The 16,516-nt window shown below is 41.4% G+C and overlaps 2 protein-coding genes across 5 annotated transcripts in view; one reads left to right on the forward strand and one right to left on the reverse strand.

Annotated features, from left to right (window-relative positions):
• The window catches only part of SAMD15 (sterile alpha motif domain containing 15), a 57,069-nt gene that overhangs the window by 4,809 nt on the left and 35,744 nt on the right, over window positions 1-16,516 (forward strand). The window contains exon 3 of one of the 4 annotated variants that reach the window (XM_064375071.1): window positions 12,351-12,642. The exons of the other annotated variants lie outside the window; for them this stretch is intronic. Coding sequence (XP_064231141.1) covers window positions 12,351-12,587 — 237 coding nt within the window. The 3' untranslated portion in view covers window positions 12,588-12,642. The remainder of the gene's footprint in view (window positions 1-12,350; window positions 12,643-16,516) is intronic. 4 annotated transcript variants of the gene reach the window in all.
• NOXRED1 (NADP dependent oxidoreductase domain containing 1) overlaps window positions 15,657-16,516 on the reverse strand; it is a 40,905-nt gene continuing 40,045 nt past the window's right edge. Inside the window, exon 6 of the mRNA XM_012476914.2 lies at window positions 15,657-16,427. Within this exon, the coding sequence (XP_012332337.2) occupies window positions 16,253-16,427 (175 nt within the window). The 3' untranslated portion in view covers window positions 15,657-16,252. The remainder of the gene's footprint in view (window positions 16,428-16,516) is intronic.

The raw sequence follows: 16,516 nt of genomic DNA on the forward strand, positions 1-16,516 counted from the left end.
CTCCTGCCTAATCCTCTGGAGTAGCTGGGATTACAGGTGCACACAATCATGCCCGGCTAATTTTTGTATTTTTAATAGAAACAGGGTTTCATTTTATTGGCCAGGCTGGTCTCAAACTCCTGACTTTAAGGCTGATCTGCCGGCCTCAGTCTCCCAAAGTGTTGGAATTACAGGCGTGAGCCACCATGCCTGAACTGTATTCAGATAATAAGCCAGGATTTAAATCCCTCTTGTGTGACTTCCCAATCCATGTTCTATTTAAACCACTATACTGTATTGCCTCTCTAAGGGAACATTCTTGTTACCATAAACTTCCATGTACTATAAACATTATGGTAACATTTGTTACCATAAACATTATGATGTGGAAAGGATCGTTTATTTTTTATTTTTTATTTTTATTTTTTGAGACAGTCTTTCCCTAATGCCCAGGCTGGAGTGCAGTGGCATGATTTCAGCACATGGCAACCAACACCACCCAGGTTCAAATAATCCTCCTTCCTCAGCCTCCCAAGTAGCTGGGATTACAGGCCCATGCCACCATGTCTGGCTAATTTTTGTATTTTTAGTGGAGATGGGGTTTCACCATGTTAGCCAAGCTGATCTCGACCTCCTAACCTCAGGTGATCTACCTGCCTCATCCTCCCAAAGTGCTGGGATTACAGGCATGAGCCACTGTGCCTGGCCTGGATCATTTATTATATATTTGTATTTCCAACCATGCCCTCACTTAGCTACCAAGTACTGCCAGATAAATATCTTTTTCTTTCTATGTTCAAAGATGATACAGCTGTGTTTATGAACTCTAATTTCTACTTAAGGTATAATGAATTTTCTAAATAAAAATAAGGAACAGGCTGCTCTGCCCATGGAGCAGCCATATTCCTTGACTTTCTTAATAAACTTGCTTTCCTTTTAAAAAAAAATAAGGAACAGAATTAGCAAATAGTAACCTGTCAAATACCTGGAACATTTATGTACCAAGAATTTCAGCTTTTTATGACAAGAAGGCATTTTTAAGAGCCAATTCATTTAGCTCTCTTGGTTCTATTTCCAAAAGCACAATATCAACATGCAATAATAAAAATTCTATTTATGCTTTTTCTTATCATGCAAGACACAAGAGGTTTTAAAAATCTTCTGAAATCCTCAAGAGTAAATGATGGTTTTGTAAAAAAGTAAAAGTGGTGCTGGCATCGCCTCTTCGTTGGGCGCCAGATGTTGTGGTCCGTGAGATCGGCACGTCTGCCAGGGGTCTCTTGACCAGCAAGAGGGTCCCAATACCTGGAAGAGAGAGTGCATGGAAGAAAAGAATGAGGTCTGGAGGGCTAAATCAGGCCAGGCCCAAGACAGCAGTTTATTCTCGTGCACAAGAGTTTATGTATGTTTTTTCATACAGTGACTGACGTAGGTCCCATTACAAAAGTTTTATCAGGAGGGAACAGAAAATTACAAAGTAAGCAGGGGAGGAGGTAGCATACGGGTTTATCTAAAGGTCGCTGAACCCAAAACAAACAAAAGATTCTTATCCTATAAAGATTCTTATCCTCTTATCAATAACTACAGTTACAGTAAGTAACATCAAGGCAAGCGATAATTTGAGGGGTAGCAATTTTCTAGTAACATGTGAGCGATCACAGGATTTAGTGAATGCAGGTAAACAGAGTCATAAAACCAGCCCAGAACGGGAACTTCAAGAGAGACAATAGTCTCGTAAATGGTCACGCAGGCCTCACCCAGACATGCCATTAGCTCAGTGGATCAAGAATAGGCTTCTGCAAACTCAGGCCTCTATCACTTCCTTCTTTTTTCCTCAGCTCGACTACCCTCAGCGGGGGGAGAATATGTCCGGGCTCTAACTCTGTAATGGCGGAGACACGGAGGGGTCTCTACGCTGGTGAAGTGATCCCCATAAGTGGTCTGTCCTTACATCCAAGAAGTTTGAATAAGCAAACTTTGAGATACTTATTATTACAGCCACCTAACACAAATGTGGCCTTCCCTTGAGGTCACTAAAGTAACATAAAGACCAAGACATTCAAAGGTTTGTTAGATAAGCTTTGCTTGACACTTAGACCTATATTTTTAAAAGGCTGATTATGTCCAGGCCTGGTGGCTCACGCCTATAAATCCCAACACTTTGGGAGGCCAAAGAAGGTGGATCACCTGAGGTCAGGAGTCCGCGTGGTCAACATGGCAAAACTCCTTCTCTACTAAAAATACAACATACAAAAATTAGCCAGGTATGGTGCATGCCTGTAGTCCCAGCTACTTGGGAGGCTGGGTCAGGAGAATCACTTGAACCCAGGAGGCAGAGGTTGCAGTGAGCCAAGATCATGCTCTCCACGATCTGCACTCCAACCTGGGTGACAGAGCGAGACCCAGTCTCAACAAAAACAAAAAAAAAGCTGATTACCCTCTAAGACACAGCTAACTTCAAAGTGATCATATGTGAACTCAAGTACGCTGTAGCTATCATCCTTACAAAGCTTTTTTTTTTTTTTGAGATGAAGTTTCGCTCTTGTTGCCTAGGCTGGAGGCTAGCGTGCAGTGGCATGATCTCGGCTCACTGCAACCTCCGCCTCCCAGGTTCAAGTGATTCTCCTGCCTCAGCCTCCTGAGTAGCTGGGATTAAAGGTGCCCACCACCGCATCTGGCTAATTTTTTGTATTTTTAGTAGAGACAGGGTTTCACTATGTTGGCTAGGCTGGTCTCGAACTCCTAACCTCAGGCAATCTCCCTGCCTCGGCCTACCAAAGTGCTGGGATTGCAGGTGTAAGCCACCGTGCCTGGCCTATAAGAACCTTTTTATTTTTTATTTTTTTATTTTTTATTTAATTTTTTTCTTTTTTTTTTAAAGACGGGGTTTCACCATGTTGGTCAGGCTGGTCTTGAACTCCTGACCTCAGGTGCTCTGCCCGCCTTGGCCTCCAAAGTCCTCGGATTACAGGCGTGAGCCACCACGCCCAGCCAAGAACCTTTTTAAATCTCTCCATTGTACTTATAGCACCTAGTACACCTACAATTTATCCCATAACAACAGTTAAACTACAGTATAGTTATCTTTTTCATGCTAAGTCTCCCATATCATCATTTATGGACTTTTGGGAGGAGAGAAGGAAGAAAGGAAGAGCAGATTGCTTGAGAGTATAGAATTCTGGACATGCTGCTAAGAATTTGAACATTGCCACTGTGCACCCCTTACAAAAGCCTTGCAGTTAATGTATGGCCATTTTCTGTTGTCTTCAAAGTTCCCTTTCACTTCCTTAATTTTTTAATTACTCATGCTTCACTTGCAGAAATAACTTGCTTGTCCCTTTGTCCTTAGTGCAGCATACCAAGATGACCAGAGAAGAGCAAAATCTGTGTGTGAGACTGGTGAGGAGTGCAGGAGAAAAGAAGCACTCATTCTCCTTTCCCCACTGGCCAAGGAAGTGCTCCAAACCACTGTCCTGTATCCCATTTGCAGTGATACATTAGCTTGGTAAAAAGAGAGAGAAAGTCAATCTTAGTTATTCTAAGGACAAGCTAGACAAGCTAGCATTACACTTGCTTCATTTTTCTCTTAGAAAGTAATTCTTAAGGCCCAGGCACAGTGGCTCATGCCTGTAATCCCAGCACTTTGGGAGGCTGAGGCGGGTGGATCACGAGGTCAGGAGTTCAAGACCAGCCTGGACAACATAGTTAAACCCCGTCTCTACTAAAAATATATAAAAAAAATTAATCGGGAATGGTGACAGGTGCTTGTAGTCCCAGCTACTTGGGAGGCTGAGGCAGGAGAATCACTTGAACCTGGGAGGCAGAGGTTGCAGTGAGCCGAGATTGCACCACTGCACTTCAGTGTGAGTGACACAGCCAGACTCTGTCTCAAAAAAAAAAAAATAGAAAAGAATTATTAAAATATTTTTATTCACTGTATCAGATGAACAAAAGAATTTTGTGATAAATATTTGAAGAACCTTGATGAGTACTTATTGCTGTTATATGCATGATTTTATAATATAAAGGATAGCCTTATATGCTTTACAATATCTCAGCAGTTTTACTACACTTGCATTGTTGCAAACTATTTAAATAGCACAGATTCATAACAACCTGTCAGCAGTTGAGTATCTTTAGACAAAAATATTTTTCTTTTTAAAAATCCTTTTAATTTTCAAATAATTTCAGTGTTACAGAAGAATGACAAAGTTAGTACAGAGAATTCTGGTATACTCTTAACCCAGTTTACTCTATGTTAACATCTTAGGCAACAATAGTGCATTTATCAAAACTAAGAAATTAATGTCAGTATATTAAACTACAGACGTTATTCAGATTTCCGAAGATTTCCCACTGATAAATGATTTTTTGTTCCAGTATCCAGGATTTGCACTTAGCTGTCATGTTTCCTGGGTCTCCTCTAATAGGTGACGGTTTTTTGATCTTTGTCTTTCATGACCTTGACACTTTTCTTGAAGAGTAGTGATCAGGTATTTTTGTAGATTTCCCTCAATTTTAATTTGTCTTGTCTTTCCCATTATTAGACTGGACTTGGGATAAAACACTCACAGAGGTGATGAGTGCCTCTCATCTCATCATATCAGGAGGTCCATGATAGCAACATGATTTATTGCTGGAAACATTAACCTCATCACTTGGTTAAGGTGCTATCTGTCAGGTATCTTCACTATAAAGTTACCGTGTTTCCCTTTACAAATTCTGCTCATTCAAAATGAGCTGCTAAGTCCAGCCCACATTTAAGGAAAAGGGAAAGCAAGTTCCATCTTCTGGAGGAGGAGTATCGAAGAGTTTCTGGACATAGAGTAGAAGTACCACAGTGATAAATATATTAGTGAAGATAGTTTGAAGTTGTGCAAATACTCTATTTCTCCTTAGAGTTTTGCCCACTGTTTCCCTCAGTCCTTCTATGTTTAATTGGAGCTCTTCTGTAAGGAATTCTTCTACATTTACTTGTCATCTCCTGTTTTTTAATCTACTCAGCCATTGATATTAGTATGGACTTATATTTATTTTTGGGGGTTATTACCCAGTGCTATTGCTATTTATTTTGTTGCTCAAATTGTGCCATCTTTCACCACTAGGAGCTCTTTTAAATTGGCTCCTGTGACTTTTTGACATGTCCTCCCCTTTTTTAAAAGCATCTTCTTACCTTCTGGCACTACAAGTTACTTCAGGCTCATCTTGTATTTTTCCTGTTGCAGCCCTACAATCAGCCATGTCTCTAAGGAGCCCTGATTGATTTTACCAGAGAATGGTATTTAGAAACCAAGACATAGACACTAGTTGTGCTTGTTGCTACTGAGTGTCACTGCTTCTATGCACTCTTAACAGAAAGATCTAGGAAATAAATGTGTATCTACTAACCCATGTGTACACAAATATCTTTCTTATTTCTGTATCCATCTCTGTATATACATACATATTAAAATAAGCATGGGTTCAGCCTGGGCAACATAATAAGACCCACATCTACAAAAAGTTAAAAATTACCTGGGCATGGTGGTACACACCTGCAGCCCCAGCTACCTGATAGGCTGAGGTGGGAGGATCGCTTGAGCTCAGGAGGCCAAGGCTGCAGTGAGCTGTGATGGTGCCACTGCATTCCAGCCTGGGCAGCAGAGTGGGACCCTGTCGCAAATACATAAAATAAAAAATAAAATAAGCATGAGTTAATATTAATCTCTCTGGCCAGGGGCAGTGGCTCACACCTCTAATCCCAGCACTTTGGGAGGCTGAGGTGGTTGGATCACCTGAGGTCAGGAGTTCAAGACAAGCCTGGCCAATATGGTGAAATGCCGTCACTACTAAAAATACAAAAAATTAGCCAGACATTATGGTGCACACCTGTAATCCTAGCTACTGGGGAGGCTGAGGCAGGAGAATTGCTTGAACCTGGAAGGCGGAGGTTTCTGTGAGCTGAGATGGTGCCACTGCACTCTAGCCTGGATGACAAGAGTGAGACTCTGTCTCAAAAAAAAAAAAAAAAAATTGATCTCTGATCCCTCTAGTCTAACAGCACAGAGTTCATTCTAGCCTTCCCATCCTTCCTATTCCCAATGCCCCTTGCCTGTTAATAGCTACTTTTTCTGACATTGAGAAACTTGACTCTCCTCATATGTAAATGTTTCCCTATGAAAAACAGATTTACCAAATAGAGTTCAGTGTTTGTGTACGGCTGTTTCTGTCTTTAGCCTTACAGTATCTAAACAAAGCACTGTTTTCTTAAAGTTATAGGTCAGCTCCCCACCCACTTCAGTGAGATTATGTCTTACTCTGTAATACAGTTAGATTCATTTGTCCACAGCTTTTATTCTATCTGGATTACCCCAACCTTCTGGATTTTTTTTTTTTTTTTTTTTGAGGCAAGGTCTTGTAACCCAGGCTGGAGTGCAGTGGTGCAATCTCAGCTCAGTGCAGCCTCTGCCTCCCAAGCTCAAACAGTCCTCCCACTTCAGCCTCCCGGGTAGCTGGGACTACAGCCACACGCCACTACATCCATCTAATGTTTTGTACTTTTTTAGCAGGGTAGAGTCGGGATTTCACCATGTGAAAGACCAGGCGGGTCTTTAACTCCTGAGCTCAAGCAATCCACCCACCTTAGCCTCCCAAAGTGCTGGGATTACAGACATGAGCCACTGTGCCCAGCCTCTCTTCCTTGCTTTTTAAAAGTTTGCATGCAGTGAAACCATTCTTTGTTGCGTGTAGTTCTGTGGGTTTTGACAAATGCATGCAGTCATGTATCCATCACCAGAGAACCACACAGAACAATTCTGTCACTCTAGAATTTCCCTCGTATTCAGCCCATCCCTTTACCCTAATCCCTAATCGGTGATATCACATAAGTAGAATAAAATAATACATATTCTTTGGGTCTGGCTTCCTTCCCTTAGCAAAATGCATTTAAGATTAATCCATTTTGTTAGATGAATCAATGAGGAGATTTTAAGGAGACTATAGATGTGCTTTAATAATGCTGGTGTAGGCTGGCTGCAGTGGCTCCGACCTGTAATCTCAGCTATTCCAGAGGCTGAGGTGGGAGGAAGGCCTGAGCTCAGGAGTTTGAGGCTGCAGGGAGCTATGGTCATGTCACTGCACTCCAGCCTGGGCAACAGAGGGAGACCTCATCTCTGAAATAATAATAATAATAAGAGTAGTAGTACTATAGATGGTTCATATTTTAACCACAACAATTATGACTTTGTCCTTAGGTTTAGATCATATAAATTATAGGTTCTGATTATAAAAATATGCATCGTTATATACTATGAGGTAACAAACAACACACAATAAATTGATAATGAAGCAAAACCATCAGTAGTTCACAAAAGAACCAGCAGCCTTTGAAAACAATGATCAATACAATTACAATGATAATATAGTAATAATGATCTTCTTGAAAACTAAAGGCATTTCAAGTAACTGGTTGAGGCCATGTGAAGTAGGTGTTCTGCAATGATACCAAGCACTGAGTATAAGCTACCACCTTAGAATGTAGAATTAAGAATCCTTAGAAAATGAATAATCCTCACAAATACCTATTTCCAATAATTTTTACTAACTCAAGTAATTTACTAGTAAGTTGCTCTAAATCAGGCAAAAATAAAGTCTATTGTTTGTTTGTTCATCAGAACTAAAGAGGATGAGCACAGTAGCTCACACCTGTAATCCCAGCACTTTGTGGGGCTGAAGTAGGAGGATGCTTGAGCCCAGGAATTCGAGACCAGCCTGGGCAATATAGTGAGACCCCAGCTCTATAAAAAATATTTTAGGCCAGGTGCGGTGCACACCTGTAATCCCAGCAGTTTGGGAGGCCAAGGTGGGCTGATCACCTGAAGTCAGGAGTTTGAGACCAGCCTGCCCAACACGGTGAAACCCCGTCTCTACTAAAAATACAAAAAATTAGCCTGGTGTAGTGGCGGGCACCTGTAATCCCAGCTACTAGGGAGGCTAAGACAGGAGAATCACTTGAACCTGGGAGGTAGGGGTTGCAGTGAGCCAAGATTGCGCCATTGCACGCCAACCTGGATGACAAGAGTGAAACTCCATCTAAAAAAAAAAAAAAAAATTGTTTAAGTTAGCCAGGCGTGGTGACACATGCTTGTAGTCCCAGCTACTCAGCAGGCTTAGGTGGGAGGATCACTTGAGCCCAGGAGGTCAAGGCTGCAGTGAGCTATGATCGTGCCATTGCACTCCGGCCTGAGTGACAGAGCGAGACCCTGTCTCAAAAAATAATAAATGAAGAAAGAACTTGCAGCTTTAGTTCAATCTGTCGCTTGTCAGAGGAACTTCTTGTTTCATTATGAACTTCAGACATGTTTATAAAAATCACTGAATAGGAGGAGGGATGGTCAGATTATATTTATTGATTTCAGTGCTAAGTGCAATGAATAGCTTTCTAACACTTGTAATTTCTTTTTTATGAAATTGTTATTTTTATTAAGAAACCCCTCTCTTCTCTCTAAGCACCAAGAGTCATAAAAAAAAAACCAGTTCTCTCAGAATGTCTTCCAAAGTAAAATAAAAGAGTCAAAAGAAAAAACAAAAAAAAAGTATTATTTGCTGTTATAGCCCAAAAAAGGGAGTATGAGTAGATTATATATATATATATATACACTCCCTCTCAAAAACAAACAAAAGCCCCCAAAACACATGAATGTGCCTGAGCGGCTGGCTCACACTTGTAATCTTAACACTTTGGAGTATGAGGTAGGAGAATCACTTGAATCCAAGAGTTTGAGACCAACTAGGCAACATGGCAAAACCCCATCTCTACCAAAAAAAAAAAAAAAAAAAAATTAGCTGGGTATGGTGTCATGCACCTGTAGTCCTAGCTACTTGGGAGGCTGAGGCAGGAGAATGGCTTGAGCCTAGGAGTTCAAGGCTACAGAGAGCTATGATCACACCACTGCACTCCAGCCTGTGTGACAGAGCAAGACCCTACCTGTCTCAACAAATAAATAAATAAACATGAATGTGTAGGGAACACTTAATTTCTGCATTACAATATTGTACGAAACAGTAGTGAATCCTCTCAGCCCACAGTAGGCACATAGCTCTTTTTGTTAATGGTGAATGTGTACATGACTGCAGTGTACCTCCTGGGAACACCATGTACACCATGTACACCTCCTAGGAACACCTGTACCACCTGGGAACACCTGGGAATGTGTGAAATAATGTTTTCTATTCAGGGCATTGGAAAGGAGAATCAGGGTGCTTGCCTTGGCAGCACATATACTAAAGGAGAATTCAGGGTGAGGTGCTTACCAAACAAGGTACACACATAAAAGCATGCATCACAAACAAGAACTCTTAGAAGCCACCTGTTCATGTGTTTTGTTTGTTTGTTTGTTTTTGGAGACAGGGTCTTGCTCTGTCACCCAGGCTGGAGTGCAGTGGCATGATCATGGCTCCTCATCGCAGCCTCAAACTCCTAAACTCAAGGGATCCTCCTACTTCAGCCTCCCAAGTAGCTGGGACTACAGGCATGCAACTTCATGACTGGCTAATTTTTTTTTCCTGTAGCAATTTAGTTTCTTTGTTTGTTTGCTTTTTGAGAAGGAGTCTCTTCATTGCCCAGACTGGAGTGCAGTGGCATGATCTCAGGTCACTGCAACCTCTGCCTCCCAGGTTCAAGTGATTCTCCTCCATCAGCCTCCCGAGTAGCTGGGACTACAGGCATGCATCACCACTAATTTTCATATTTTTAGTAGAGACAGGATTTCAACATGTTGGCCAGGCTGGTCTTGAACTCCTGACCTCAGGTGATCTGCCCACCTCGGCCTCACAAAGGCATGAGCCACCTTGCCTGGCCTTTGTAGTAATTTGGATCTCAATTCTTAGAAGCCCCAACTGATTCAGATCTCAATTAGAATTCTCACTGAACAACTCAGGAGGCTGAAGCAGGAGGATGGCTTGAGCTTAGTTGTTGAAGGTATAGTACACTAAAATTGTGCTTGTGAACAGCCACTGCACTCCAGCCTGGGTAACACAGCAAGACCCCATCTCTTTAAAAAAATAAAATAAAATAATTAAAATAAAATTTAAAAAAAAAAAAAACAGTATCCTTACTGAGAATGCCAAGGCAACTATACCCATAAACCATCTCTAGAGTCAACAAAACCAGTTCAAGTAAGATCTGAGAGACATGGTATCTTGCCTATCTAAAAGGCACTGTTAATGGGCAGTTTTACATCAGGTTTACAGTTGTCTGTGGCATGAATTTTACAATCTTATAACTCTGACCAGTAGCTTTAAAATTAAAAAAAAAAGTCCAGGCCGGGCGTGGTGGCTCACACCTATAATCCCAGCACTTTGGGAGGCCGAGGCGGGTGGATCACGAGGTCAAGAGATCGAGACCATCCTGGTCAACATGGTGAAACCCCGTCTCTACTAAAAAAAAAAACAAAACAAAATTAGCTGGGCATGGTGGCATGTGCCTGTAGTCCCAGCTACTCGGGAGGCTGAGGCAGGAGAATTGCTTGAACCCAGGAGGTGGAGGTTGCGGTGAGCCGAGATCGCGCCATTGCACTCCAGCCTGGGTAACAAGAGCGAAACTCCATCTCAAATAAAAAAAAAAAAAAAAGTCCATTCCAAATACCCTTTGGCTATGTTCTAGCAGCAAGTTCATAGACTGCCTTCTCATCCAGATGCAAAACATGAATTCAAACAGTGGTGTTATAACTGACCTAGGATTAAAACTAGAATTTGAAAAGGCCATCACAATTTAACCTAGGATAGCAAGTGTCATGGTGCTCAATGAAAACAAATTTTGTTTTAGAGACGCTGAAAATTGTGGCAAAAGATATTTTAGAACATACAAGAATAAGCACTAATAAAACAGTTTGAACTTTAATGTCTGCTTTTTAGTGTTTGAGATTTTTTTACTTAAACAAATGAGGTAACTATTTGAGTTATGATTTTTTTTTTTTTTGAGACAGAATCTCTCTTTGTCACCCAGGCTGGAGTGCAGTGGCTCAATCTCGGCTCACTGCAACCTCTGCCTCCTGGGTTCAAGTGATTCTCCTGCCTCAGCCTCCCAAGTAGCTGGGACTACAGGCTTGTGTCACCACACCCGGCTAATTTTTTGTATTTTTTGTAGAGACAGCATTTTACCATGTTAGCCAGGATGGTCTCAATCTCCTGACCTCATGATCCACCCACCTTGGCCTCCCAAAGTGCTGGGATTACAGGCTTGAGCCACCACACCCGGCCAATTTTTTTTTTTGAGATGGAGTTTCGCTCTTGTTGCCCAGGCTGGAGTACAATGGCGAACCCTTGGCTCATTGCAACCTCTGCCTCCCAGGTTCAAGTGATTCTTCTGCCTCAGCCTCCTGGGTAGCTGGGATCACAGGCGCCTGCCACCACTCCTGGCTAATTTTTGTATTGTTAGTAGAGATGGAGTTTCACTGTGTTGGCCAGGCTGGTCTCGAACTCCTGACCTCAGGTAATCCACCCACCTCAGCCTCCCAAAGTGCTGAGATTACAAGCATGAGCCACCATGCCCAGCCCTGACTTATAATATTTTTTTTTTAATAGAGACAGGGTTTCACTATGTTGGCCAGGCTGGTCTCAAACTCCTGACCTCATGATCCGCCCGCCTCGACCTTCCAAAGTGCTGGGATTACAGGCACAAGCCACCTCACTCAGCCTAATCTACTCTAATTTTTTTTTTTTTTTTTGAGATGGAGACACTGTCACTCAGGCTAGAGTGCAGTGGCGTGATCTTGGCTCACTGCAACCTCCACCTTCTGGGTTCAAGTGATTCTCCTGCCTCAGCCTCCCAAGGTGGGACTAGGTGCGTGCCACCATGCCTGGCTAATTTTAGTAGAGATGGGGGTGTCACCATATTGGCCAGGCTGGTCTCGAACTCCTGACCTCATGATCTACCTGCTTTGGCCTCCCAAAGTGCTGGGATTACAGGTGTGAGCCACTGCACCTGGCCTATAATTTTTTTTTCTTAACTGCATGTTAACTGAGCCCCTTATAGAAAAGTTATTTAATAACCTTCCCAGAGATAGTCATGGCTCCTAATCTGAACGTATTATCTGCTCTTATGCTTGGTCAAATTGCTCAGCAGAAAGAAGAAATGAACCCATCTGTGGCCATCTGATGCAAAGGCCTAGAGATCTTAAATGGTACTTTAAAAAGGACAATAAATCACGTGACATTTAAGAACTTGGTTTTGTTAAGGCTAGGCTAGTAAGCCTATGCATTTATTTCATTATTTTATTTCCCCTTAGAAATAAGGAGTTAACATTCAAGAGGCTTAGAAAACTAAATAAACCTTCTTTGATCTGGTTGTGTTTTCAGGTTAGTCTGATTAAAAAATTATCCTTGCATTTCAGGCAATTTCTCAGCATACGCGGGAGCTCCTGGAAATTGAAGAGCCATCATTCAAACGCTCCATTAGCCTTCCCTATAGGGATATAATTGGCTTGTATTTAGAGCAAAAAAGTCATACTGGGATAAAATCTGATTCTTTGACTTTATCTGAATTTGTCAAAGCAGCAGGATTACAGGATTATGCTCCAGAAATAACTGCCCCTGAAGAGGAAGAGGAATTACCTTGCATTGAACCATAGAGGGAAGCTGCTTCACATAGCTTGAAAGATCAAACTAAATTACTTAAGGGAAGAGGTATGGCCTTTTTTTCTTTTTCTTTTTCTCCTTTTTTTTTTTTTTTTTCTTTCTTGAGATGGAGTCTCACTCTGTTGCCCAGGCTAGAGTGCAATAGCACGATCTCAACTCACTGCAACCTCTGCCGCCTGGGTTCAAGCAATTCTCCTGCCTCAGCCTCTGGAAGAGCTGGATTACAGGCGCTCACCACCATGCCAAGCTAATTTTTGTATTTTTAGTAGAGATGAGGTTTCACCATGTTGGCCAGGCTGGTCTCGAACTCCTTATCTCAGCTGATCCACCGCCTCAGCCTCTCAAAGTGCTGAGATTACAGGCATGGGCCACCGTGCCCGGCCCTTTTTCTCCTTTTCATTAAGGATCAGAGTTAGAACTGCTGGCTCCATTCCTAGTTGTGTCTCTTAGGCACCTTCCCTTCGTTTTTCAATTTAACCCCTTGTTAAAACAAAGATAGTAATGCTTATCTTTCTGGGTAATTATAAGAATTCCTGAGCCAGGCAAGGTGGCTCACACCTGTAATTCTAGCAATTTGGGAGGCTGAGATGGGCATATCACCTGAGGTCAGGAGTTCAAGACCAGCCTGGCCAACAAGGCGAAACCCTGTTTCTACTAAAAATACAAAAATTGGCTGGGCATGGTGGCACATGCCTGTAGTCCCAGCTACTCAGGAGGCTGAGGAAGGAGAATCACTTGAACCCGGGAGGCTACTATACTCCAGCCAGGGACACAGAGCAAGACACTGTGTCAAACAAACAAAACAAAATTCCTGGAAAATTCTACTAATGCACCTGGTAGTAGGAACATGTTGGGGAAATATAATTGAAAATAAAATCACCTACCAACTCCAGAGAAATAATTCTCTCCACAAATGCAGAAAAGAAACCATTGTTATTCTTGAATAAGCATTAAACTATGATGCACGTCACGGGCAAGCTGCTGAAGAGACTGCAAAGACAAATCTCACCCTTTTAGTTGGCAGGACAGATACAATCCATGACATACATGTTAATTATCTATATCCAAAAGAAAAATAAAACTTCTGTCCTTAAAACAAACAGAAGTTACTACTTGGAGCCAGGTACTTAGGCTAAACTCCCACAGAGATAGGGAGACAAGGTACCAACCTCCTTAGCACTCACGTTTTAAAGAGATGTCTCCAAGGCCTCCAAAAAAGAGACTGTTCTGGGGTATAAAATGGCTAGAGATTTATTCAACTCTTTAAAAGATTTACATACATCTCAAGGACACAGTAAAAGGATTTATAATGACAAGTTCTCTAAAGAAAATGTTGTTGTTGTTTATTTTTTTGAGACAGAATCTTACTCTGTTGCCCAGGCTGGAGTGCAATGGTGCAATCTCGGCTCACTGAAACCTCCACCTACTGGGTTCAAGTGATTCTCCTCCCTCAGCCTCTTGAGTAACTGGGATTACAGGCATGAGCCACCACACCCGGCTAATTTTTTTGTATTTTTAGTAGAGACGAGGTTTCACCATGTTGTCCAGGCTAGTCTCAAACTCCCAGCCTCAAGAGATCCTCCTGCTTTGGCCTCCCAAAGTGTGGGGATTACAGGCGTTGAGCCACTGCTCCCAGCCTAAAGGAAATTTTTTTTTTTTTTTAAATATATATATATATATATATTTTTTTTTTTTTTTTAAAGACAGGGTTTCACCATGTTGGTCAGGCTGATCTTGAACTCCCAATCTCAGGTGATCTGCCCGCCTTGGCCTCCAAAATGCTTGGATTACAGGCATGAGCCACCATGCCTGGCCAGGGAATGTTTTAAGAAAAAAGGTGGGTAAGTTCCTTGTTCCTTTTGGCATCAGGGAAAATAAAATTTAAAAATTTTTTTAGATAATGTATATATCTAAATATGTAAATATCTAAACATGGCTTAGCACTATGAAATAGGTTCTGTGGTTTGTCTACAAGGCTCTTTTATGTGGTACTTTCCAAATTTTTTGTTTTCCTTTTTGTGGAGAACGGGGTCTCGCTATATTGCCCAGTCAGGTCTTGAACTCCTCGGCTCAAGCTATCCTCCTGCCTCTGCCTCCCTAAGAGCTGGGATTACAGGCGTGAGCCACAGTGCCCGGCTCCAGATCTTTATAACATAAAATTTAGGCTAGAGTCTACCCACGACTGGACTTCTCAAAAGAAATTATAGGCCGGGCACGGTGGATCATGCCTGTAATCCCAGCACTTTGGCCATGCCAGGCAGATCATTTGAGGTCAGGAGTTTGAAACCAGCTTGGCCAACATGGTGAAACCCCATCTCTACTAAAAATACAAAAATTAGATGGGCATGGTAGCTGGCACCTGTAATCCTAGCTACTTGGGAGGCTGAGGCAGGAGAATCACTTTAACCCAGGAGGTGGAGTTTGCAGTGAGCCGAGATTGCGCCACTGAACTCTAGCCTGGGCGACAGAATAAGACTCCATCTCAAATAAATAAATGAAAGGAAGAAAAGAAAGGAAGGAAGAAAAGGAAGGAAGGAATTATAAAATATTTCTTGTTACCTGAATTGCTCTAGTTCCCCTCCAGTATTACAGATTTAACAGCTCATTCTCTTTCTGAACTCACATTTTAATCCTGAAAACAACCATGGGGCTAACACAGTCCTGAAGGACAGTGATGGACCTTCTTCAGCTCCCTACATCTGAATAGTAAACAATATGTTTTTCTGTTTTTCCACTGAGAGACGCAAGAGTGCCTCAGATTAATATTCATGCTGATATTTGTTAATATTTGATGATGAACCTAATATTTTCCCAAATTGGACTAACAAGATTTCATCAGAAACCATTCTAACACCATGTCATTGCATTTGCCTGGCTCACCATTATGTAAAAAAAAACAAAATGTAAATGATTCACATGTGTAGAGAATGGTTTTGTTCAAAACCCTTTAGCATTTAGCAAACAGTGGTTATGTTCTATGACAGAACATAGCGATAGCCCTGTTGTTTTCAACTCTTATAATTGACAAAAAGTATTTGTAAAACATAAAGGAAATTAACAAATTTGCAGTATACATCTATATTTTGCAAAATGAGTTTTAGCCCATTAAATAACAGGTTTTTTGATTATTTAAATGGGAATAACTGTAAATAAGATAGTGCCAGAACAGTCATATACAGTCAAAAGAAGCATGATATAAGTCATAATTCAATTAAGATGGTTTACATTCACTTCTCTATCCAAAATTGTGAGAAAATCAAACTATCTTTTTCCAACTGCCTATTGCTGGCAAATAGGAACTTGATTTATTGGAAAAGAAGCTGCAGTATGTAATTGTCTTAAAACTTATTATAACTTCCTGAATTTTAGAAGAGAAATAATTTGTATTAACAAGGCTTTTCTGTAGGAGCTGCTTACTTAAGTTAGGTTGTGTAGTTTCAGTAGTTGCTTCTGAAAGCCAGACACATATTGACAGATAGGAGTACTTGTTTTATTCTACATTTTAAAGAGTCATCAGTACAGTTATATAATTCCTGATCTCTATCATGTGGCAAACACAATACAGTCACAAGACTCCCACTGTCAACTGTGATAATCAGGGCACAACCATTGTAGAGAAAATCTGTGAGTGAGAAAAAATCCTGATTCCTTAGTTCTCTCATTGGGAGGGAAAGCCTGTGGAAATGACTGGCTGTTCGTTGGTTAGGGAGATGCCAAATGAATCACAGTATAGATGGATAAGGTGGTCTTGGAGAAGAGGACTGCTTGAGAGATGCTGGCTAAAGGGAGTTTCCTTGAGTTGCACAGCAGTCAGATCAAACCAGGGGAAAGCCCTGAGGTGAAAAAAAAATACTGTTACTATTTTATGTCTGTTCAGTATATCTGATTTGACTGTTAAACATATCTTTTAAAGAAAGTTTTC

Source organism: Aotus nancymaae, unplaced genomic scaffold (genome assembly GCF_030222135.1).
Source record: "Aotus nancymaae isolate 86718 unplaced genomic scaffold, 86718_ANA_hifiasm-v0.15.2.pri h1tg000011l, whole genome shotgun sequence".
NCBI classification, from domain to species: Eukaryota; Metazoa; Chordata; class Mammalia; order Primates; family Aotidae; genus Aotus; species Aotus nancymaae.